The 21,267-nt window shown below is 64.9% G+C and overlaps 2 protein-coding genes across 2 annotated transcripts in view; one reads left to right on the forward strand and one right to left on the reverse strand.

The window, feature by feature from the left end:
- Positions 1-414: 414 nt before the first annotated feature.
- Positions 415-6,810, reverse strand: DQX1 (DEAQ-box RNA dependent ATPase 1). The gene is made up of 12 exons (XM_040699134.2): positions 6,763-6,810; positions 6,029-6,320; positions 4,140-4,333; positions 3,560-3,935; positions 3,033-3,272; positions 2,726-2,825; positions 2,464-2,622; positions 2,112-2,303; positions 1,876-2,005; positions 1,483-1,690; positions 1,222-1,412; positions 415-988 (listed from the first exon to the last, which is right to left on the reverse strand). The coding sequence occupies exons 2-12, from the start codon at positions 6,308-6,310 to the stop codon at positions 808-810; spliced, it is 2,253 nt and encodes a 750-aa protein (XP_040555068.1). The 5' UTR covers positions 6,311-6,320; positions 6,763-6,810; the 3' UTR covers positions 415-807.
- A 1,197-nt stretch (positions 6,811-8,007) lies between these two features.
- Positions 8,008-21,267, forward strand: part of LOC429518 (dedicator of cytokinesis protein 2-like) — a 52,762-nt gene continuing 39,502 nt past the window's right edge. The window contains 18 exon segments of the mRNA XM_015301282.4: positions 8,008-8,117; positions 9,405-9,488; positions 9,586-9,626; positions 9,795-9,850; positions 9,919-10,015; positions 10,093-10,241; positions 10,531-10,666; positions 10,774-10,928; positions 11,025-11,106; positions 12,019-12,154; positions 12,955-13,030; positions 13,464-13,543; positions 13,800-13,925; positions 14,148-14,272; positions 14,924-15,022; positions 15,154-15,226; positions 15,958-16,061; positions 18,306-18,495. Of these exon segments, the coding sequence (XP_015156768.1) occupies positions 8,078-8,117; positions 9,405-9,488; positions 9,586-9,626; positions 9,795-9,850; positions 9,919-10,015; positions 10,093-10,241; positions 10,531-10,666; positions 10,774-10,928; positions 11,025-11,106; positions 12,019-12,154; positions 12,955-13,030; positions 13,464-13,543; positions 13,800-13,925; positions 14,148-14,272; positions 14,924-15,022; positions 15,154-15,226; positions 15,958-16,061; positions 18,306-18,495 (1,849 nt within the window). The 5' untranslated portion in view covers positions 8,008-8,077.

The following is a 21,267-nucleotide window of genomic DNA, read 5'->3' on the forward strand; positions in this document are numbered from 1 at the left end:
GAGAAGGACTGCAGCAGCTCCCCCCCACAGCATCGCCCGATCCCTCCTGAGGGGGAGCAGGGAGCTGGAATAGGGAGCTGGCTGCATGCCTCCCCCAGCCACCGCAGCTTCCCCTCTGCTTCTGTGGAAAATAGCAGAACTGCAGAGGGGAACATATGATGCAAATGCCAGGGCTGCCCCTCACTGTGACCGGGACAGCAGCACGGTACCCAGAATTGAAGGCGGGAGGTGAGCAAGAGCACCATGCATCACGCTTCCAACCGCAGGACAGGGTCAGTGCTGGGCTCACAGAACGGCCCTCGGGGGCACATGGGAGCCGGTGGGGAGCCCCGGCCGGGGGGGTGCAGGGGAGAGGTAACGGAGCCCACCCTGTCCCGAGCCCTTTGCAGTGCAAACACGACACGAATCCAGCAGTAAAGGTCACAAAACTTTATACAGGAAAAATTCACAAGCGGCCCCATCGCTCCTGAGGAGCTGCCCCATGCCTGGGGACCGAGACAGGCAGGGCCTGCGACCTCAGCCCTGCGGCCCACAGCCCCATCCAGCCTGGCCTTGAACCCCCCTCCCCTGGGATGGGGACATCCACAACCGCTCTGGGCAGCCTATTCCAGCACCTCACCCCCCTCTCAGGGAGAAGCGCATGGCTTCGTCCCCAGGGAAAGCACCAGGGGCTGGTCCTGCAGCAGCTGGCAGGGCAACCCCTGGGCAGGGGACAGCCCTCACAGCAGCACGGGGTCCGCGGGGGCACTCCACCGTCCCGGCCAAACCCGGGCAGCCCCGTGGTGGGGGGGCTCCGGTGGCTCCCGCTCACTGCAGCACGCAGACGTCCCGGTTCTCATCCTCCCCGCCGGCTGCCTCCTCCAGCGGCTCGGCCACCTCAGGGACGTCCTCTGCTGCCACCACCTTCTCCCGCAGCTCCATGAGCAGATCGCGGCTCTCACTGGGCGGCAGGTTGCTCAGGTAGTACTGGGGTGCCAGCTCCACCAGCCTGCGGGGACAGAGGGACAGGGGATCAGGGAGGGGGGCCGGCCCCAGTGATGGGAACTGCGGGCCGGATGCTGCAGGCTAACACTGGGAGCAGCTTCCCACAAATGGGAACCCCTCATGAGTGGGAACGGCCCCCATCTGCCCCCCCCCAGGCCAGGAGGCCCAGGGCTCTGCTGCAGTGCTGGAGCTGGGCATGGGCGCAGCCCGGACCCTCCCCAGCCCTCAGGTGCTCACATTTGGGGCTGGATCTCCGACACCACACGGAGGCAGTTGTCCTGCGAGATGGTGAACTCGTGGTAGAGGACCCAGGGGGGCAGGCGCTGGGGGGGCTGTCGCAGCAAGTAGCAGCAGGCGGAGGGCAGGTGGGCCACGTGCTTGTGCGTCAGCATCACGTAGTTGCCGGAGCCGTCGATGTCCCGGGCTACCTGGGGAGCGAGAGGGAGGTGAATGGCGCTGCCCGGCCGTGCCCCTCATCCCGCGCAGCCCCCAGCCCACCTTGAGGAAGTAGCCTGAGATGAGCGCTCTCTGGATGTTGAGCACGTTGGTGTCGGTGCCGAAGGCAGGCGGTGAGACGGGGAGCTCAATGCGCTGCATCACCTCCAGCAGCTCTGCCCGCACGATGCCTGCCAGGCGCAGCGCCTCGCTGCTCAGCGCGTGCTTGCGGCACCAAGCTCTCATCCATGTTGTCTGCGGGGAGAGAGGGCTCAGCAGTGCGGGACAGGGACTGCGTGAGAACCCCGCGCTGGGGCTGGGACCCCTCAGAGCCAGGCTGAGGCCCCCGGGTGCCGTGCTGAGCACTGATCCAGCACTTGCTCCAGGAAGAAGCAAAGGAGCCGTGGGATGTGTGTGGGGGTTCTGCCTGGCCCCGGTCACGCCCCTGCCCGGCACTCACGCTGCTGGAAGGCATTGAAGATGTTGATGAGGGTGAAGTGGTCTCCATCTGGGTGGAGCAGAGCCCGCCGGCGTGCGGTCACAGCCTCCTCAAGGCGTGTGGAAGGAGTCACAAAGCAGGGGGGAGCTGGGGACACACAGAGGAGAGGTCACCACGTGCTGCCACCACGGGGCTGGATCCTGGGGGCCGCACCGCGGCTCTGGCCAGCAGCAGAGCGGTACCCACCCCGTACCTGTGAGCATGGCAGCCAGGCTGACCATCTCCTCCACACAGTCGAACTCACAGGAGGCGATGAGCGCTTTGGCCAGCTGGGGGTCCAGGGGGAACTCCGACATGATGATCCCCACCTCCGAGAGGTTCCCGTCGTCATCCAGGGCAGCCAGGTAGTCCAGGTCCTCCAGCGCCTGCATCAGCGACTCGGGGGCTGGGGCAGGACGTCAGACAGCTGACGGTGCCACCGAGGGCGGGCAGCCCTGCTGCTGCCCTGCTCCTGCGGACGCTTCCACCCCTCTCCAGAGGGAGCGTGGACCGCAGCTGGCCCCAACTCTCCCCCCCGCCCCCATCGTGCACTCTCTCAGCCCCACCTGGCCTGTCGAGGAAGTCGCACTGGCCCATGTCGGCGATGTCCAGGCGCTTCAGCAGCAGCACGAGGCGGCTGAGGCTGGTCTCGCTGACGTGGGGCGCGGGGCTGGGAGGCAGGCGCTGCTCATAGAAGGCCTCCGAGTACAGGCGCAGGCAGGTGCCTGTGGGAGAGGGGCCGTGAGCAGGGGCAGGGCAGCACATTGCCCTGCTGGAGGCACGTGCCAGCACCCCCTGCTCCCTGTGTGCCCCGGGGGGGGGACTCACCTTGGGGGCTACCAGCAGCTCGCTGCATGCGTGACTCCGCCTGGCTCCTGCTGATGGGCCGCAGCACCTGGGACTCTGCACGGATCCGGGGGTTGTAGACCTGCAGGACGAGGCCATGGGAAGGGATCTACAGGTGAGCCCCTGCCTACTCCAAAGCTCCCCCATCCCCGACGGTGCGGTGCAAGGTCTGGGCTGTGTCCCCAGGCAGGCGATGGGATGAGCACATGATCTTGAACCCAGATCCTCTTCCCATGCTCTCAGCTCGCCTCAGGGCAGAGCCAAGCTCCCCGTCCCCATCCCCACTCACACTGCGCAGCTCCAGCCCCGTGTCGATGACGAAGCCCACAGATCCCAGAGAGAAGGACGAGTCCCCAAGCCAGTGGGTGACGACCACCCGCCGCTCCCGGCTGCCTTCCTCTGGTGCCTCGTACACCTTCTGTGCTGCACGGCCCACACCGGGGTGCAGGGGCAGCACCAGCAGCGGGCCCAGCCCCGGGTTCAGCGCCAGAGCTTCGGTCTGGATGGCCCTGCAGCACTCAGTGATCTCCTGCAGGAAGGCCAGGGCCATGAGTGATGTTGCAGCAGTGCCCAGAGGAATCTCTGCAGCACCTAAACAGGGCTATGCCCACCTGGCTGCCCTGTGGGAAGACTTGGGCCCCACCGTGCCCACAGCTGAGTTGCCCCAGCCCAGGGGACATCCCAAGCTCCCATCTCAGTCAGGGCTTCCCTAGGAACTACAGACAGGGAACCCCTCCAGCCCATCCTGCCCCCAGCCCCATGCTGGTGGCACAGTGATGCCCCAAATTCCCGAGCCATGGGGTGCTGCAGCCCCACCTGCTCACTGGCCAGGAAGAGGAGGACATGGCCGGGCTCCTGCCGCCGGTGGATGTCCAGCACAGCCTGGCAGGCTGCTGCGACGCGGCCGTGGGCTGGGATGTCCCTGTAGAGCAGCTGTGGGGGCAGCCCTGGTCCGGGCACCCGAACCACGGGGGGATCCCCGCAGAAGGCGCGCAGCCGCTCCTCCATGGCCGGTGAGGTCACCACCACCACCTTCAGCTCCGGGCGCTGGTGCAGGACGTCCTTCAGCAGCCCCAGCAGCACATCCGTGGGCACCGTGCGCTCCTGCGCCTCGTCCAGCACCACCACCCCGTACTGCCGCAGCAGGGGGTCCGACGTCATCTCCCGCAGCAGCATCTCGTCCGAGCAGTACCTGCGCGGCCCGGGCCCATCAGGGGGTGGCTGTGCCTGCAGACATCCCCAGGGGAGCGTGCCTCTCCCACCCGGCACTCGCCCCGCCCGGCTCCCTTAACGAGGCCAAGGGGGATTAAATGATTACGCCGCGGCCAGGGAGCTGAGCGGGATTAGAACGGCACCGCCAGCACCGTGCAGCACGGGGCCCCCCCGATCCCCACACCTCAGGATGGTCTCCGTGGTGCAGCAGTCCTCGTGGGGGACGCAGTAGCCAACCTCGTGGCCCAGGTTCAGGTCCATCTCATCGGCCACACGCAGAGACAGGCTGAGGGCGGCCAGGCTGTGGGGCTGGGTGCAGGCCACCAGGCCATGTGCAAACTGCAGGGACAGGGCGTACTCGGCGCACCACTGTGGGACCTGCGGGGGGACGGCACCGCTTGGTGGCCTGGGAGCTCCACATCCGTCCTGAGCAGTGCCCGCTGTGCACTCTGCACTGCAGCTCCGGTGCCCGCAGGACCTCCTGCACCAGAGCAATGCAGGGGCACCCAGCTCCTCTCACAGGCACTCCTTCCCTGGTAATGCTGCACCTGCACCCCGCTGCCTTTGCAGTGAGCTCCACAGCCTCATCACCCTCTGCCCAGAGCCTTCTGCCCGATCCTTGCATTAAAGGCATGGGACAACGACCCTCTCCATCTCCATCTCATCACTTCTTACTCCCACTCGAGTCTTGGCTGCTCACTTCATCCCTAGCAGGGAAACTATTCCTTCTCTCATCACTCCCCACTGCCTGTTTCCGTGTGTTTCCAGTCCTGCTGTGCTCAGTTTGTGACAGAAGAGTATGTGCCACAGCCCACATTAGATGGGGATCCTCCAAACCAGCCCCTCACTCCCCTCCTGTAGTCAGACATACCTGCCATTTAACTGCTTGCAATACATCGGGCTCCTCACCCACACCCTGCACCATGCAGTACCTGCAGGCAGGCGTCCCCGAGTGGCAGGGATGTGCCCCCAGAGCCACTTCCAGAGACCCACACACAGCTCTGCAGGGACCACAGCCCCCAGCCCTGTGCCTGGCTGTGTCCACAGGTGGGCCTGCAGCCTGGGACCCCTTGGATCACCACTGTGCACCTCAATGCCCCCTCCTCATAAGGATCGGCACAGAGCACAGTCAGCCGAGGAAACAGCAAAGCCTGAGCATCAGCTCTTCCCCACTTGGACAGAACACCAATCCACAGGGTGCTGGCACACCAGGGTATGGGATCAGCTGCTCTGTGTCAATGAGGTTGTGTTGCCGTCTGCTGGAGGTGTGGTGATTCCAGGACCTGCATGGTGCCTGCACCCGAGGGCAGCCCAGCTTCAGGGCTACCAAGCACTAAACAGGGCTCCACGCTGGGCTGTGCCTCACGCTGAACCTCAACTGAGTGCTGCAGCATGGCTGCACCCAGCAGCTCGGAGCCCTGCAGCCAACACCCTGATAAACCCAGCGACCGGCAGCTGCTGAGCTTTGATCCAAACAGCAGCCAGCTCTGTGGAGGCCCACGGTTACCCCTGCGGCTTCCAGGCGATACCTTCTCAGGTCAAAGTCTGCATGACAACACCCTCAGGTGTTGTGTCAAAGGAGCACAGATGGGACACACTGCCCCTGCTCCATGGGGAGGCCTGATCCTGTGCCAGCTGTCGCCCAGACCGACTGTCCCTGGCCATCACACTGAGCCCAGGAAGAGTCCCAACCCTCTCCCTGCAGTGCGGTGCTCCCAACACACACGTGGCAGTGCCTCCCCAGCTCGTGCAGAGGCACTGCCTGAAGCCAGCATTCCTGCCCCAGCGCAACCAGCACCACGCTCAGTGCTGTGGGCCCACCGCAGTGGGGCTGGCAATGCCACCCAAGGGGCCATCTGCTGCACCAAGGCCTGCAAGCAGAGCCCAGGGCTGCGGGGTGTTCGTGCAGCAACAGGGTCAGTGTGTGGCACTGCGGGAAGGCTGCTGCCCCAGCACAGGACAGCGGCACCACAGCTGCTCCGCGCAGGAGGGACAGTGCTGCTGAGGGAGCACCACAGCGCAGCCCTGTGCCCATCTCAGCAGCAGCAGCACAGCCCCGGCCCTCCTGCTCACCTGCGTGCTCTTGCCTGTGCCGGGGGGCCCGGACACCAACACGATGCCGCTGCTGCTCTCCAGGTGCTCCATGAAGCTGTACTTGGTGGTCCAGACAGGCAGCTCCCGGCGCTGCCGCAGCAGCTCATAGTAGCGCGAGGAGAAGGGCAGGCCATCGTACGGATTCACCTCCAGGTCCCCGTCACAGCCCAGGGCTGGGTCCTCATCCTCCTCCTCGTCCTCCAGCACCAAACCGGTGCCGTTCTGCCGGGGCGGGGAGCTCGAGGCCCCGCCGGTGGCCATGGCGCTTCCACTGCAAGGAGCAGGTGGGAGGTGGCACGGGGACACCCTGATGCCTGCAGGGCGTGGGGGACGGCGGGGACAGCCTGGGGCTGAGCCACCCTCGGTGTGACGTGAAGGACCGGGACGGGTGGGAGGGCCCGGGGCAGGGATCGGCACGGCCTGGGCACGGGGACAGACGGGGCCGGGCTGGGGCAGAGGGGCCGGGGCACGGGGCGGGCGGGGGCACACGGGGACGGGGGGCTGAGGACCTCAGGCCGGGCCGAGCGACCCGGAGCGCAGTGCACGAATGAGGCCGGGGACAGCCGGGGGTCAACCGACCGCACCGGACGAGGGACGAGGGACGCGGGACGCGGGCACCGGGTCGGCCCGAAGCGAAGGGGGCACCGCGGGTCCGTTCCGGTTCCGGTTCCGGTTCCGGTTCCGGTTCCGGTTCCGGCCCGGCCACCGCTCACCTGCGCGCGCCGCCGCCACCTCGGCTCTGCCCGGAGCGGCCGTCAGGTGACCGCAGCGTCGTCACGTGGCCTTTGGCAGCCGCCAATCAGTGCCGCCCCTGCCGCCCGGCGGCGCGCGGCCCGTTGCTAGGGGCGGCGTCTGCGTGGCAACGGGCCGGCCTGGGGCGTGCGGCCTGCACGGCGCGTGGCGGGAGCCCGGAGCGTCCCGGCCGGCCCCGTCCCGGCGGCACCGTTCCGGTTCGGCATCCCGAGCGCGGCGCCCAGACCGAGGCCCTCAGCCCGCAGCTCCCGGCGCGGGGCCGCTCGGGGCCGCCAGGTGGGGCTGCGGGGCCGTGCTGCGGCCCGTCCCGGCTCCGAGCGGCGCCTGCGGGAACGGCTCGGCCCGACGCCGTGCTCGTTTGTAGCGCAGTTCGCCCGCGAGTCGTTGATTTTTTATTGCAATTAAAACCTAAAGGTATTTATGCCCGTTTTTATTACGCTCAGTCGTACCGTACGGACGCGTCGGGTGTTTCGCGGCGAATCTGCGGATGCGTTTTGTCCCGTAGCGGGCAGTGCCCGCGCAGCGCCGTGCACCGAGCGGCCGGGCTGCCGCACCGCGCCGCGCCGGGCCGGGACGGGATGGGATGGGCCGCGTCTGGGGCGAGGCCGGAGGGTCCCAGCCGCCCCGGGATGTCGGCCGCGCGGAGGCGCGGGGCTCGGAGGGGAGCCTGGTGCGGGGGCTGCGCAGGAGCGCGGCGTTGGCTCGGCTGGGCGCTGCCAGCGCGGTGGGCACCGCCTGCTGGACGGGACCCCCCGGCTGCGGCCCTGGGCTGGAGGGCGGCACGGAGCTCCCCGAAAGTGGGGTGCCGGGCAGACGGGCGCCGAGAGCGGAAGGAAGCGGGGGGTGCCGCGCTGTTACTTCCCTGACCGCTGGGTGCTGCAGGAGAGCGGGGGCTGGGCACGGTCCTGCAGGGCTCTGTGCAGCACCGTGCTGAGGGACGGGGGCACGGGCATCCCCGTGGTGCTTGCCGTGCCCCGGGCTCCAGCCTGGTGTCCCTGCTCCGGGCACCGCGGCATCGCTGGGGTTGGGCGGCTCCGTCGTGCCCGTGTGGAGTGCCGGCATCCACGCAGCTCAGGTCCTGGTGTAGGCGGTGTGCTCAGCATCCGTTGTCCAGTGGGGTGCTGGGCTGCGGTTGGCCCCCGCAGCACCCAGCTGGGTGTTGAGGAAGCAGAGGTTTGCACAAGCCGGTGGGGTGCACGTGACCCGGGGAGCGAGGCAGGAGGAACTGCCGGCGCCCCACGCAGCACCTCGGGTCCCTGTGCTGCACGGCTGGCCATGGCCCCCTGGCTGCCCACCAAGGAGAAGTATGGCGTGGGTGAGTGGGGCCTTTGTAGCTGAGCAGGGAGCTGGGGCTGTGGGGTGAGCAGTGCTGGGGTGGGGCGGTGGCGGTGCTCAGTAGTGCGAGTCAGGGGCCAGGTCCTTACGGTGCTGCCGCTGGTTTTGGGAGGTCAGGGGCTGCAGGGCTGGTGATGGGATGGGCTGGGAGTCATGGAGCCAGGGGCTGAGCACCAGGGCAGAGTGCTGCACCTTTCCAAGTTTGGTGCAGGATCTGCCCTCCCCCTTGTGCTGGGATTTGGGCTCAGCCTGGATGTTGAAGCATACTCAGCCCCGGGGCTCTTCAGCTTGTTAGCGACCGGTGCCATGGACTGTGCTCATTTCTGGTCTGCCTGTGGGGAGGTGCCTGTGCAGCCCAGAGCCAACCCTGCCATTTGCCCCTGCGCCAGCTTGGGGCTCTGCTCCCAGTCCCTGCTCCTGGTCCCTGCAGTGGCTGTGGCAGAGCCCTGACAGCCTCACTCCCTGCCCTGGCCCCACTCAGCCTCCCTGCAGCACCCTGAGGAACTTCTCCTTACACCACTCCTGCCCTCCCTGCTCTGTGCCTCTTCCCCTTTCTGGAGGGGCCGTTTCCCATGCCCCTCCCCTGTGCTGCGGGGGGGTCTGCCAGGGACCCCGGGGGCTGCCCTGTGGGAGGGCTGGGCCTGGCAGCGGGGGTGAGCGGGACTGGGGCCAGGGGCTGTGTGGGGTCCTCATGCAGAGAGCAGGAAGGATCCATGGGGAGCTGAGGGGCCTTGGAGCTGCAAGGAGCCAGCACGGCCATGGGGCTCCACCTGGGGGTCCCGGATGAGCCATGCAGATCTGGGAGCACTGCAGTCCCTGGGATGCAGGCTGGAGGGATGAGTTAATGGGGAGAGGTGCTGGTAACCGGGTGAGGTGTGAGCAGGGTCCCATCAGGGAGCCATCAGCTGCAGGGAGCCATCAGCTGCAGGGAGCTGTGGTGTGCAGGCCTGTCTGCAGGGACGGTCCCCTGCGCAGGGTGCAGCCGGTTCTGTGGTCAGAGCTGCCCCCACTCGGAGCCACAGAGCAGAAATAGCAGCAGGAGCAGCGTGGCTGCTGCTGCATCAGGAAGGACCTCGTGCTGCTGCTCACCCTGTGCAGGGCTGAGACTCTGTGCCGTGACCCCCAAAGCTCAGGGCTGAGCGATGCCTGCAGAAGTGGCTCTGCCCTATGTGGGGGCCGAGTGAGAGGTACAGGGCTGTAGGGCCTCTGCTGGGAGGGGGCAGGATGAGGAGCCCCTGCTCGCAGCTCCTGACCCCTCTCTCTGCAGCCGTGTGGAACTTCCCCAGTGCCAACGAGCATCACCTCCCACTGGAGGTTGGGGAGACGGTGCACATCCTGCAGGCGTCCGAGGGTAAGGGTTCCTGGCTGGGCTGGGGCTGAGCTGCACCCGGCCGGGGGTTGTTGGGCCCCAAGCTCTGCTCACGGTGAACCCCTCCCTTCCCTTGCAGGCTGGTACCGCGGGTACTCGCTCAGGAACAGGGCTGCCCGGGTAGGTGAGGGGCACAGGGGAGGGCTCACCCGGCCACAGCTGTGGGGGTGCCCACGGGAATCACATCAACACTGGGGACACCGAGGGGATGGGGACCCCTGCGGGGTGCTCGGTCCTCGGGAAGCCCCCAGCCCGTGCCTGTGGATACCAGTGGTTGCTGCTCCCCAGGGCATCTTCCCGGCGTCACTGATCCACCTGAAGGGCGCGGTGGTGGAGCGCAGGGGGTAGGTATGGGGCAGGGGGGCAACCCCACTCTGGCAGCGGGCATTGCAGGGCTCTGTGCCCTCCCTAGGGCGGAAGAGAGTGTGGTGCCCGCCGAGATGCCCATGGTGCAGGAGATCACCACCACGCTGCGGGAGTGGGCCGCCATCTGGAAGCAGCTCTATGTGGTGAGGGGAGGTGGGGGTGGGAGAGCACGGGGACGCGGCGGAGCTGGGGGTGACCCTGCCCACGGTGCTGCCCACAGACAGGGCAGATGGAGCGGTACTGCAAGGTGAAGCAGATGATGTACGAGCTGATGGAGCAGCGCTCGCAGCTGCTCTCGGGTACGCTGCCCAAGGACGAGCTTCTGCAGCTCAAGAAGGAGGTGACCAGCAAGATCGACTATGGCAACAAGTGAGAGGGGAATGGGGCTGTCCTCATGTGCCCGCTGGCCCGGGGTGGCAGGGACAATGCTGCGCAACCCACCTCGCTGAGAGCTATCGCTGATGGGCCCTGGGTAGGGCAGAACACGTCCCTGGTGCTACTGCTGTCCCCACCCCACTGCTCTGCTGCTGGCCGTGACCTCCAGGACTGCCCTGCCCTGTGCCGTGCTCGCAGCCCCCTGCCTGCGGGTCCTGCTGGGACACACAGCCCCACATATAGCCCAGCCGGGCTCTGGATCCCACCTCACCCCCCTCTGCAGGATCCTGGCGCTGGACCTGGTGGTGCGGGACGAGGATGAGAACATCCTGGACCCCGACAGGACCAGCATCATCAGCCTCTTCCAGGCACACAGGAGGGCCGCGCAGACCGTCACGCAGCGCATCCAGGAGGAGACGGTGAGGGTGGCACCGACCCCGATGTGCAAAGTGTCCATGGCGCTGCACACAGCCGTGCCCCACAGCCCTGTGCTGCGTGTGGGGCTGAGCAGCCTCGTGCCCTGCAGAGCTCACAGCAGAGCCAGCCGGGCTGCAGCACACGCCTGGCGGCTTCGCCCTCCCACAGCCTCTACCTCTGCGTGCGCAACTTCGTCTGCAACATCGGCGAGGAGGCGCAGCTCTTCATGGCGCTGTACGACCCCGGAGAGCAGCGCATGATCAGGTGCGGTGCTCCCCCTGCGCTGCGGGGCCGCGCTCCCGCCCCTCTGCGCCCTCTGCAGCCGTGTCCGTGCGGGCCGCTCACGCCATCCCCTCACAGCGAGAGCTACGTGATCCACTGGGCCAGCACGGGCGTCCCGCGGGACATCGAGCTGCTCAACAACCTCCGGGCCGTCTTCACGGTGAGCGCCGGCCCTCGCCCACCCGCTCTGGGTCTGTGCCTGGGGGACGGCGCGCGTCCTCCCCGCCTTGCTGCTTGCCGACGCCCCCGCCGATGCAGCGTTTGGGATGCGGCGGGGCGCTGAGCATGCAGGGATCCCCAAGCCTGTCACGGCCCGCATCCCCCCCACGCATCCCACTCCCAGTTCTGCCCCTCTGCACGCTCTCTCCCGGCTGTCCCGCCCCGCTCCGTGCCCTCCCCTGGCCCCGTGCCCACCCTCGCCCCGCAGCCGGGCTTGTCCCGGTTTCGGCTGCCTGCAGGGAGCCGGGCGAAGAGCAGCTCCTGCTGACTGCGCAGGTTTCTGCTGCTCGAGCGAAGCTGCGCTGACCCTCAGGACGGCCCGAGCCATCGATATGCAGATGAGCCGGGAAATCAATGTAAATGAGCAGCATCAGCACTTCCAGCCGCGCGGTCCAACTCCCCCAGCGCTCCCTCCCGTCCGATCCCTGTCTGCGGCTGGCACTGCGTCCCTGTGCCGCGCCCCCGTGCCGCAGCCCCAGAAGGGCAGTGCCCATGGGACCTGGTCTGACCCGGGTGCCTGGAGTTGGGGTGTATGGCTGCTCCCCGGGCCCCGCACTGCGTCCCATCCGTCCCACCTCGAGGTGCTGTGCTGTGCTGTCTGTGCCACGGGGACTCCCTTTGGCCATCATCTCTATCAGCCCACGTTGTGCACACAATCCCCGGGCTCCATGCAGCAGCTCTGTGCCCTCTGTGGTGCACAGCAGCGATCCCTGGCCCCAAAAGCAGAGCCCCGCAGCAGCTCTGCAGCCCATTAACTGCACCCCCAGTTATCCTCCCAGGCAGCCGCAGCTCGCTGTGTTCTCCTGGCAGCAGAGCATCCTCGCTCAGTGCTCACACCCTGCTGTGCCCCCAGGACCTGGGCAGCAAGGACCTGAAGCGGGAGAGGCTTTTCCTGGTGTGTCAGATCATCCGGGTGGGCCGCATGGACCTGCGTGAGACCCTCAGCCGCAAGCTCAGCACTGGGCTGCGGCGGCCCTTCGGCATCTCGGGTGAGGGGGGGCTCGGAGTGAACCCCAGCACCACACCAACCCCACGGGCAGCTCCCGTACCCAGACCCCCACCCTCACTGCTCTGCCCTGTTCCCCCCGTGCTCGCTTTTCCCCATCACCGTCACCGCACTGGGCTGGGACATGCAGGTGGTGCCAGCAGAGCCCCCCAGAGCGGAGAGCCCCATGGAGAGGGGAGCGCAGGAGCTCCCCGCACCCCACCCTGACCTGGCAAATGCTGCTGCTCTGGGTATTGATCCTCTTTGGATGGGCTTGGTAGGAAATTATTGATTTTAATTGGCCAATTAGCGTGCACTAGGATCTTGGCCACGGAGTAATTACCAGGTGAATTATTAACATACCGGCAGCTAATTGTGCTCTGAGCTGAGCGTGTCTCTGGGGAGGGAGCAGATGGATGGTCCTGGTGCCGCGGTGCAGTGCCCTATCCCTGCTGCCTGGGGCTGCTTGGGGCTGGGGGGGCCACCAGTGTGGCCATGCAGACCCTATGGCAGCCCTCCCTGCCGTGACGTTGGGTCCACCCCCGACAGAACTGCAGGCACAGCGTGAGTCCCTGCCCAGAGCCCCCCGTGTCTCGGTGCCACCCAGCTCCAGGTGGCAGAGGGGTCCTGGTGGCATCCCTGGGAGCGGTGTCCGGGCACAGCGGGATCCATGCTGGGGTACAGGGCAGGGTTGTGGCTGCAGAGGGGACAAAGCAGTCCCTTCACATGTCCCCGGGAGGATTTGGCTCGGGGGTCTGTGGCACTGGGGCTGCGTCCATGGCTGCTGTGTCTGTACTGTTGCAGTGATGGACATCACTGACATCACCAAGGGGAAGTGCGAGAGCGACGAGGACAAGCAGCACTTCATCCCTGTGCACCTGTGAGTCCTGAGGCTGAGGACAGGCAGTGCTCTGGTGGCTGGGCTGGCACGGGGACAGTGGTGGCATGGGAATGGCGGTGGCATGAGGCACCAGGAGTGCCAAAAACAGAAAGCAGATACTGCTGGGAGTTTTGGCTTTGCAAAGAGACCGTGTGTCCCTGGGGCACGATGTCAACAGGATTAGGATCTATGTGGGGTTAGAAGAAAGAGTATTGATACGGCCTATGAGATACTGAGGGATACGGAGCCCCTCTGTGGGCGTGAGGTTGTTGTGGTTCATCCCAACCCAGCCTGGGTACTCTCCTGCACCTCCCTATGGGGGGCCTTTGCAGCAGGTGGGATGGGGAGCCGTGGGGTCCGACTTGTTTTGCTGTTGTTGGCGGAGAGCAGCAGTGCTCTGTGAGCCCTCCCAGCTCCTCCTGGTGTCTGGCAGGGCGGCTGCCGAAAACGACTTCCTTCACAACATGATCAGGAAAGCAGTGGAGGGGAAGGACATCAACCACAAAGGACAAGGTAGCAGAACCCCCCCACGACCCAGGAAACCTGCAGCAGCCACGGGTTGCGATTGTGCTCCTGCGTGCAGCGGGGTTTCTGGCTGCAGCTGTCCTGGCAGTCAGGATCAGCCCTGTGGGGGGGGATCACCCACCCCAGAACACTTCAGGGCTGTGCCCCATGGGAGCAGCTCCGGCTGCGGCTTTGCCCCGTGGGCTGGCTCAGGCCAGGCTGGTGCCGGCCATGGGGCTGACATCCCTCACTCTGTTCCCCACAGGGTTCTGGGTGTCCCTGAAGATGCTGTGGGGAGACCTGAACCAGGTGCGCAAGGACCACCCACACCTCGTGGACCGCAGCACGGTGGTGGCACGCAAGCTGGGCTTCCCGGAGGTCATCATGCCAGGCAAGCAGGGAGCAGTACCGTCCTGCTCCATCCTGCAGTGAATCACTGATACAGGAGATGGGCGCAGCAGCAGCTGCTGGCAGTGCTCTGCAGGGGGATGGGGAGGGCAGCGGGCACAACCCTGGTACACGTGTTGGTGCCAACCCCAAGGCAAGGCAGGGCAGGGTGGGCTGGCGATGCTGGCTGCAGTGGGACCTGGCTCACTGAGTGCACTGCTCCTAGGGGACGTCCGGAACGACATCTACCTGACGCTGGTGCAGGGAGAGTTCGACAAGGGGAACAAGAAGACGCAGAAGAATGTGGAGGTGACGGTGTGCGTCTGCGACGAGGCGGGCAGTGTGGTGCAGGTATGGCGAGCAGTGACTGCCCCACACATCCCTGAGCAGGAGGAGGGGAAGGGGCAGGGACAGCAGCTCTGAGCCTGGAGCAGCCCCTGTGGCAAAGTGGTGCTCCTGAGGTTGTCCTTCAGGATAAAGCCTCGGGTGGGTGTTGGGAAGGGACAGACCCAGCCTCTCCCACCTCCGTGCGCCCGCTGCCTTGTCTCGTTTCCAGCGTGTTTGCTTTCATTGCAAACTGTTCTTATCTGGCCCGTGGGAACAGGTTGTTAATTAGCGAGGCGCCTGCTGGGCTTCTGCGGAGATGCAGTCCCCATCTCATTCTGCCTGTGATAATGGATTTCCCGTGGGGCGGTGGAATTCCAGCCCTGAGCACTACCGGAGGCGCGTATGTCCCTTCCCACCGCCTTGGTGGCTGTGGCAGATGGGGACGGGAGAGCGTTTGGCTGCCTTTGGAGCACAGCTGGGAAGGGATGCTCCAAAGCACGTCCCCACACTGCCTGGGCTGTGTGGGAGCAAAGCAGCTGTGAGGGTTCTGGACCCCTCTGTCTGAGTGCTGTCTGTGCTGGGTTAGCAGGGGTGTGCCTTTGGCATCCTTTGATCTGCAAATTGTATAAGGCTTGCTGGGAACTGACCACAAACCTCTCTCTGCCCTCTCTGCAGAATGTGATTTACCAAGGGGCCGGGGACAAGCCCACCAGCGAGTACCGCTCCGTGGTGTACTACCAGCAGCGGCACCAGCGCTGGATGGAGACGGTGAAGGTCTGTGCTGGTCTGTGCCAAAGTAGGGCTCGGACATGGCAGCCTGCAGCCCCACACGGAACAGGGGGTGAGGGCCAGCCGGGTTGCCCAGCCCCTTTCCTGCTGCACTCACGTGGGTTCTTCTCCCTCAGATTGCTGTTCCCATTGAGGATGTCCACAAGACCCATCTGCGGTTCACCTTCAGGCACCGCTCCTCCAGCGACAGTAAGCACTGCTCTGTGCACTGCTCTCCTCGTGGTCCCATCGGGCTGTGGCAGAGGGGCTCTGGCTGTGTCCGGGGTTCAGAGGCAGGAGCCACACGAGCAGCTCTTGTCCTGTTCTGCTGTGGGGACACACCGGGGCTGCTGTGAGACCTGGAGGAAGCGAGTTGCTGTCCCCGGTTTGCTCTGTCCCAGCTGCCAAGCAGAGATACAGAGCTCGGGATGTCTGCCTCTGCACAGCAGCTCCTGGGCTATGTGCTGGCATTGCCTGCGCCTCGTGGCCATGGGCTGCGGGAAGCAGAGGGGCTGCTGTCAGCTGCTTCGCAGAGCCGAGAATCAGAGGCCACGAGATGGCGTGGCTCTGTGCACCTTCCTGTGCGCTAACGCAGGAGTGGGAGCAACCCACAGCTGCAGTGCTGGGCACGATGGTGGCCTGGCATGTCCCAGCTGCAGGGAGGGCACCTGGGGTGGTGGGGGGTGGGTCGGCCTCACCCTGCCTGCCCCACACCCATAGGCGCGTGGTCCCCACCTCCCCTCTGCTCCCCTGGTTTTGGTGTTCGCTCCCTCCCTCTCACTCTCATACGGTTGCTGCAGCTGCGGGCCCTGCATGTGTCAGTGCATCTCGTGGTGTTCTGGTGGAAGGCAGTGATGGCCTCGGCACGGCGGCCCCGCACGGCTGCGCCCACCCTTCCCCTGTGCTGCCTCCACCTCCCTCTGTGCCCTTTTCTCTCCCAGCAAAAGACAAAAGCGAGAAGATTTTCTCCATGGCCTTTGTGAAGCTGATGCGCCCCGACGGCACCACGCTACGCGATGGGGAGCACGACCTCATCCTGTACAAGGTAGGGCAGAGCGGGCTGCGCCGGCCCCGGACAGTGCCCAGAGCCACGTGTGCAGAGTCCCCATCCCCATCTCCTCCTGTCCTCATGGGCCCCACCACGGCTCTCTGCACACATCATCTCTAACCCCGCTGTGCGCCTCGGCGGTGCCAAGTTTTGTTTAGGAAAAGGAACTTCAATGTGTCAGCCCCAGCAGGGAGTGTCCTCATGGAGGCATTTGCTGCGTTTTACCTGATTTCACCGGGGTTTGTCGGCTTAAAACTGCTGGGTCTGTTTTTCTTCTGAGAGAGCACAGACGAAATGCGAGGAGGGGACGCTCGCTGTTGGTTAGGAGAGGCGCGGTTGGCTGACGCGTGCAGCCGGTGCTCTCCTGTGCTGTGATGGGAGCTGAGCTCTGTCATGGCCATGGGGAGCGGTGGGGTTGCTCCTTGGGTTCCTGCCCCATGCATCCCCGTACCATTGCAGGAGGTGATGCCCTACCTCAGCCCCACAGCATTTAGCTGAAGTTTTCAGTGGTCTTACTACTATTCCTGGAGGTCGCTGCCACCACTCTGGGCAGACTCAGTTCCCCACACAGGTCCCTGTGGGTTGGGGACACTCAGCTGCCATCGCTGTGCAGCCCCATCCAGCCCTCCCCATTGCTGTCTGCACCGTGGATGGGTTCTTCTTCTCCAGCCTCACATCCCTGTCCCTTCCCGTGAGCTGCCCCGCTGCCTCAGCTCTTCTCCTGCTGTGAGCGGTGCCCCGGCAGCAGACACCCAACCCCCCCACGGCACGGCTGTGCAGTGCTCCTCACACTGCTGTCACTGTGTGGTCCTGCCCACGTCTGCACATCACTGCCCATCTGCCTCTGCAGCCCCCACCTGTCCTCCCATCCACCCCTCGTGGGTCAGCCCACCCCGAGCCGTGCGCTGCCTGCCCGGAGCTCTGGCCCGGCACTGCCCTCCTTGCTGCTCATTCATCATTCTGCTGATGCCTGATCTCCCTGCAGTGAGCTGCGGTGCCCAGCGTGCCGACAGAGAGTGGTGCTTTTCTTCCCCAGAAGAAAAATGCATTTAAGATCTGTTATCTCATCCTTCCTCTGCACACTGTTTGGGCAGTGCACCCAAATTCATTACATGCTGCTGCAGCCGCGCTCCATGGCTCTCCTGGGGCCTGCCCTGTGCCACATCCCCACACAGCAACACCGCCTGTCCTCGGGGTGTCCCGGAGCAGACAAAGCCTTGCACATCTCCCTGCTGTGTGCACTTTCTGCTTTTCAAAGAGCTGCTGTTGCCCTCACTGACCCCGCTGCGTTCAGCAGATCTGCAGCCTCTGTGCAGTTGGAGTGCTCTGTGCTGCCCGCCCGATCCTGCAGCGTTCTGCTCCTCCCAACAAGCACCGGGGCCGGGCTCCGGGAGAAAGAAGATATTTCATCTTTATCTTTGTTTGCCAGAGGAGGCTGAACTCCATCCCCACAGCTCCTCAGCCCTCTTCATGTTGTGCTGGAGGGAGATGTGTGCGCTTGAGCCCACCCACCCCGTGGGGGCTGTGTTGCCCTTGGCCTGCAGCTGAGCACAGGGCTTACACACCAAGGGGAAAAGCGAGCCAACAATTCTGCAGTCTTTGACCTTCAGAAGAAGAGAAGTTTGCTGGGCAGGGTGGCAGTCGGGGTAAAGGCAAATGATCACTGCTGAGCCACACTCAGCTCTGGGCAGCAGTGGTCCGTGGGACTCCTTTGTCCCCCTGTGCAGGTGGCACTGCTGGGCTGTGTCCTTAGGGTGGGTAATGGTGGCAGCAGCAGTTCCCCAGCCCGTCCCCCCGTGCGGGGACCCGGCTGTGTGCCCACCCTCGTGGAGCAACTTGTGCATGCAACTCTTCCATTGCACGCTGCTGCTCCGGCCCTGCAGCCCTCACTGCTGCCCTCACCCTGAACTGCTGACATCTTCCCATGCTCACCCACCTGCACTGTGTCCCCCATCTGCAGCGGTCAGGGTGCAGCCTCCTCTCCCTGCACACAGGTCCCCATGGAGCTCTATGGGAAGCAGCTTTGGGAGCTGCTCTGTGCAAGCTCAGCTCAGAGGAGCCCTCAGAGCGCTGATTCCGGGTCGCGGTGATGCCCCAGAGCCAGGAGCCACTGACCTCTGGCTCCCTGCACTGGGGATACACACTCACTTGCAGCTCTGCTTGTTCCCTTGCCCTGCAGCTGCCCCACACCTGCCACGCTCCCCAGCTGCATGCATATCTGTGAGCCGTGCTGTGTTGCAGGGGGACAGCAGGAAGCTGGAGGATGCGGGCTCATACCTGGGGCTGCCCTCCACCAGGAGCCCCTCGGAGCCCCGGATCCTCTCTGGGTCCTCGTTCCGCATGGGTGGGAGCGTGTCAGGCCTGGCCGTGTCAGCCCGGGACAGCTTCCAGATCTCAACGCTCGTCTGCTCCACAAAGCTGACCCAGAATGGTGAGTGCTGGCTGGGGCGCATTGCTGGCGGTGCTGTGGATGATGCGCATAGCGGAGCACTGTAATGCTTGAAAATAAGAAACGTCCTTAAGAGCAAATTCTATAGGAATGGCAGCAGTGAGCACCGCAGGTCATTGCCAGGTGTTGAGCCGGCAGTGCTTTGTTCTCTGAGCTCTGATGGGTCGGTGGTGCCAGGGGATGGGATGGTACGTGGCTGTGTCCCACAGCCCAGCTGTGCATCCCCATGCTGAGCACATCGGTCCCTGTGCACTGACCCTGCCTGTCCTGGCCACCCCCACGTGCTCCCACCCACCTGTGCCCTGCAGCAATGCTGCCCTGGGGAGGGGGTCTGTCTGGCTCTGCTGCCTGTGCTGACTGTGTGTCCCCGGGGGCAGGGAGCAGGACCAGGCCTGCTCTGCTTCCCAGAGTGATGGAATAAATACAGCTTGCACGCCTCTATCCGCAGGGGCTGGTTAGGAAGGGGGCTGCTGTTATCCCCTTGTTACGAGGGAACAGAGCTGCAGAGTGATTTACAGCCAGGACAGGGAGAATGCTGGAGCCCTGGGGGGGCGGCTGGGGCTGGGGCTGGGTGCAGCACAATGCTCACTGCTGTCACCAGCAGCTGTGGGGATGCTGCAGAGCCAAGAGCGTGGGGAAAGCAGAAGTGCTGAGCACTTGGCATCCTGCTTTGACATCACCAGTGCTCCTGAGGGAAATGGCAGTCCCTGAGCTGCCGCAGGGCCTCAGGCTCCCGTGGCTCTGGGGCTGCTGTCCCCCAGGTGGGCACTGCACAAAGTGGCCGCATCTCACCCTGTGGTTGCCATCCTTGCCGCATGGCACCTGCTCGCTGCCGCCTCAGTGCACCGCTGAAGGCTCAGGGCTGCCGCTCAGTGTTGCTCGCTTTGTTTTTATCGAGGTTGTCTTTTGGCTTATCGCTCTCCTGAGCCCTCCTGAGTTAGCAGTGGATTGCTTTTCCAAGGCAAGGCGGTGTGAGCAGAGAGCTGCAGGTAGCTGCATGCACCGCGCTGAGCTGAGCCCTGCCGGCAACCACAGGCAGCGAGCAGCTTCTTGGCCTGCACAAAGCCCTGCAGATGGTAATTAATCTGCTCACACCCCTGAGGGAGCTGAGCTGCTGCCTTCAGTTTAGGAGCTGGAAGGAGCAGCTGAGTGCTGCTGCCGAACGCTGTGCAGCCTCCTCTGAAATCGTGATGGGAATTGGGACGCCGTGTTTCGAAGCGCGATCTGTTGCTGCGTAGTTGGAGCTTTCAGCCCTGGAGGTCCTTTGCTCAGTGCACTGAAGTCAGGCAGCAGTGTGAGTGCCCGCGGAACGCAGACACGTCAGTCTTTAGAGAGGATTTCTGCCTTGTACAAAACGGTCTGTGATGCAGCAGCACAAATTGGTGCGGGCAGCCTTGACTGAGTGCTGGCATTTATGCAAACAGCTCCATGTGTGCATCCGAAGCAAACAGAGAGCCCAGCTGGCAGCACAGGGTGTCCGCCCTGACAGCTGAGAGAGCCACTCTGTGCCCTCACCAGGGCTCACTGTGGGGGCCGTGCAGTGTGTGCAGCTGAGGGAGCAGCCAGGGCTGTGCTCTGTGCCATGTGATGGTGTCAGTGCTCTGTGCCATGTGGCAGTGCCGGTGCTCTGTGCCATGTGCCGGTGCTTTGTGCCGTGTCACTGCATGTGTCAGCAGCAGGAGCAGCAGCCCATCCCTCCCCAGGGGACACAGACACACAGACACGGGTTAGAGCTGTGCAGCAGTGCCGGCAGCAGTTGGGCTCTGTGCGCACTCAGTCCGTGCAGAGGAGCGGAGGCCGGAGCTGCGCCGATGCTTTACTCCCACACCGCAGTGCCTCCTGTGCAGGGCTGCTGGCTGGGAGCTCTCAGCTCAGCATGTGCTGCACTGCAGTGACGCAGTTGGGGACACCGCAGAGGGGCTCCCAGTGCTCGGGGCAGCGGCTGTGCAGCGCAGCGCAGTGACTCAGTGCTGCTGCACCAACTGGGTTTGGGACGGGTATGGTTCAGCGCAGGTGGGGTTTGGGGCTGCTGCAGTTCAGCTCATTCTCTTCCTGTGGTGCAAGTACAGCCCCTGTAGCACCCTTCAGTCAGTGGAGTGTTATGTTTACGTGGGAGTGAAGGCAGGAGGTTTCTGTGCTGAGCAGCCCCTGCGCTCAGAGCTGCACGCTGCACATTTGGTAGCTGCTGCCATGCCCTCACCGCTGCAGTGCGCTGAGATGCAACGGTGCTGCAGGCCCCATGGGCTGCATGGTGTTGGATTGGTGCCTCACATACCTGCAGCACCAGGGGAGAGAGCTCGCATGTCGTGTGCCCACAGCCCTGCTGGGGGTCTGGACCCCCCCCTCATACAGAGGAATTGGAGGCGGCTGCACACTTCCCCTTTTGCTCAGGGTTCTTGTTGTGCAGAAGTTGGGTGCAGGGTGCGGACTCTGGGAGGGCTGTGGGGCCCCCACCCATCCTGTGGCTGGGCCTGTGGGGGGCAAGGTGCCCCCAAAGGGTACTGGCACAGGTGGCCCAGCTGCAGAGCACAAAGGGGACAGGATTAGGGCTGGTGTTAGGGTTAGGATTAGGGCTGATATTTGGGTTAGAGTTAGGGCTAGGGTTAGGGGTGGGATGAGCAGGGTGGCCTCTCTGTCCCCCTGCATCCTTTGGCGCAATGCAGTGTTTGGTGCAGGCACAGCTGGCCCCCACCCATGGCTCTCCATGTCCTTGGGGTGCATGAGGAGCTGCATCTCATCCCCTGCAGGGCGCTG

The sequence above is a fragment of the Gallus gallus genome, chromosome 4, assembly GCF_016699485.2.
Source record: "Gallus gallus isolate bGalGal1 chromosome 4, bGalGal1.mat.broiler.GRCg7b, whole genome shotgun sequence".
Taxonomy (NCBI): domain Eukaryota; kingdom Metazoa; phylum Chordata; class Aves; order Galliformes; family Phasianidae; genus Gallus; species Gallus gallus.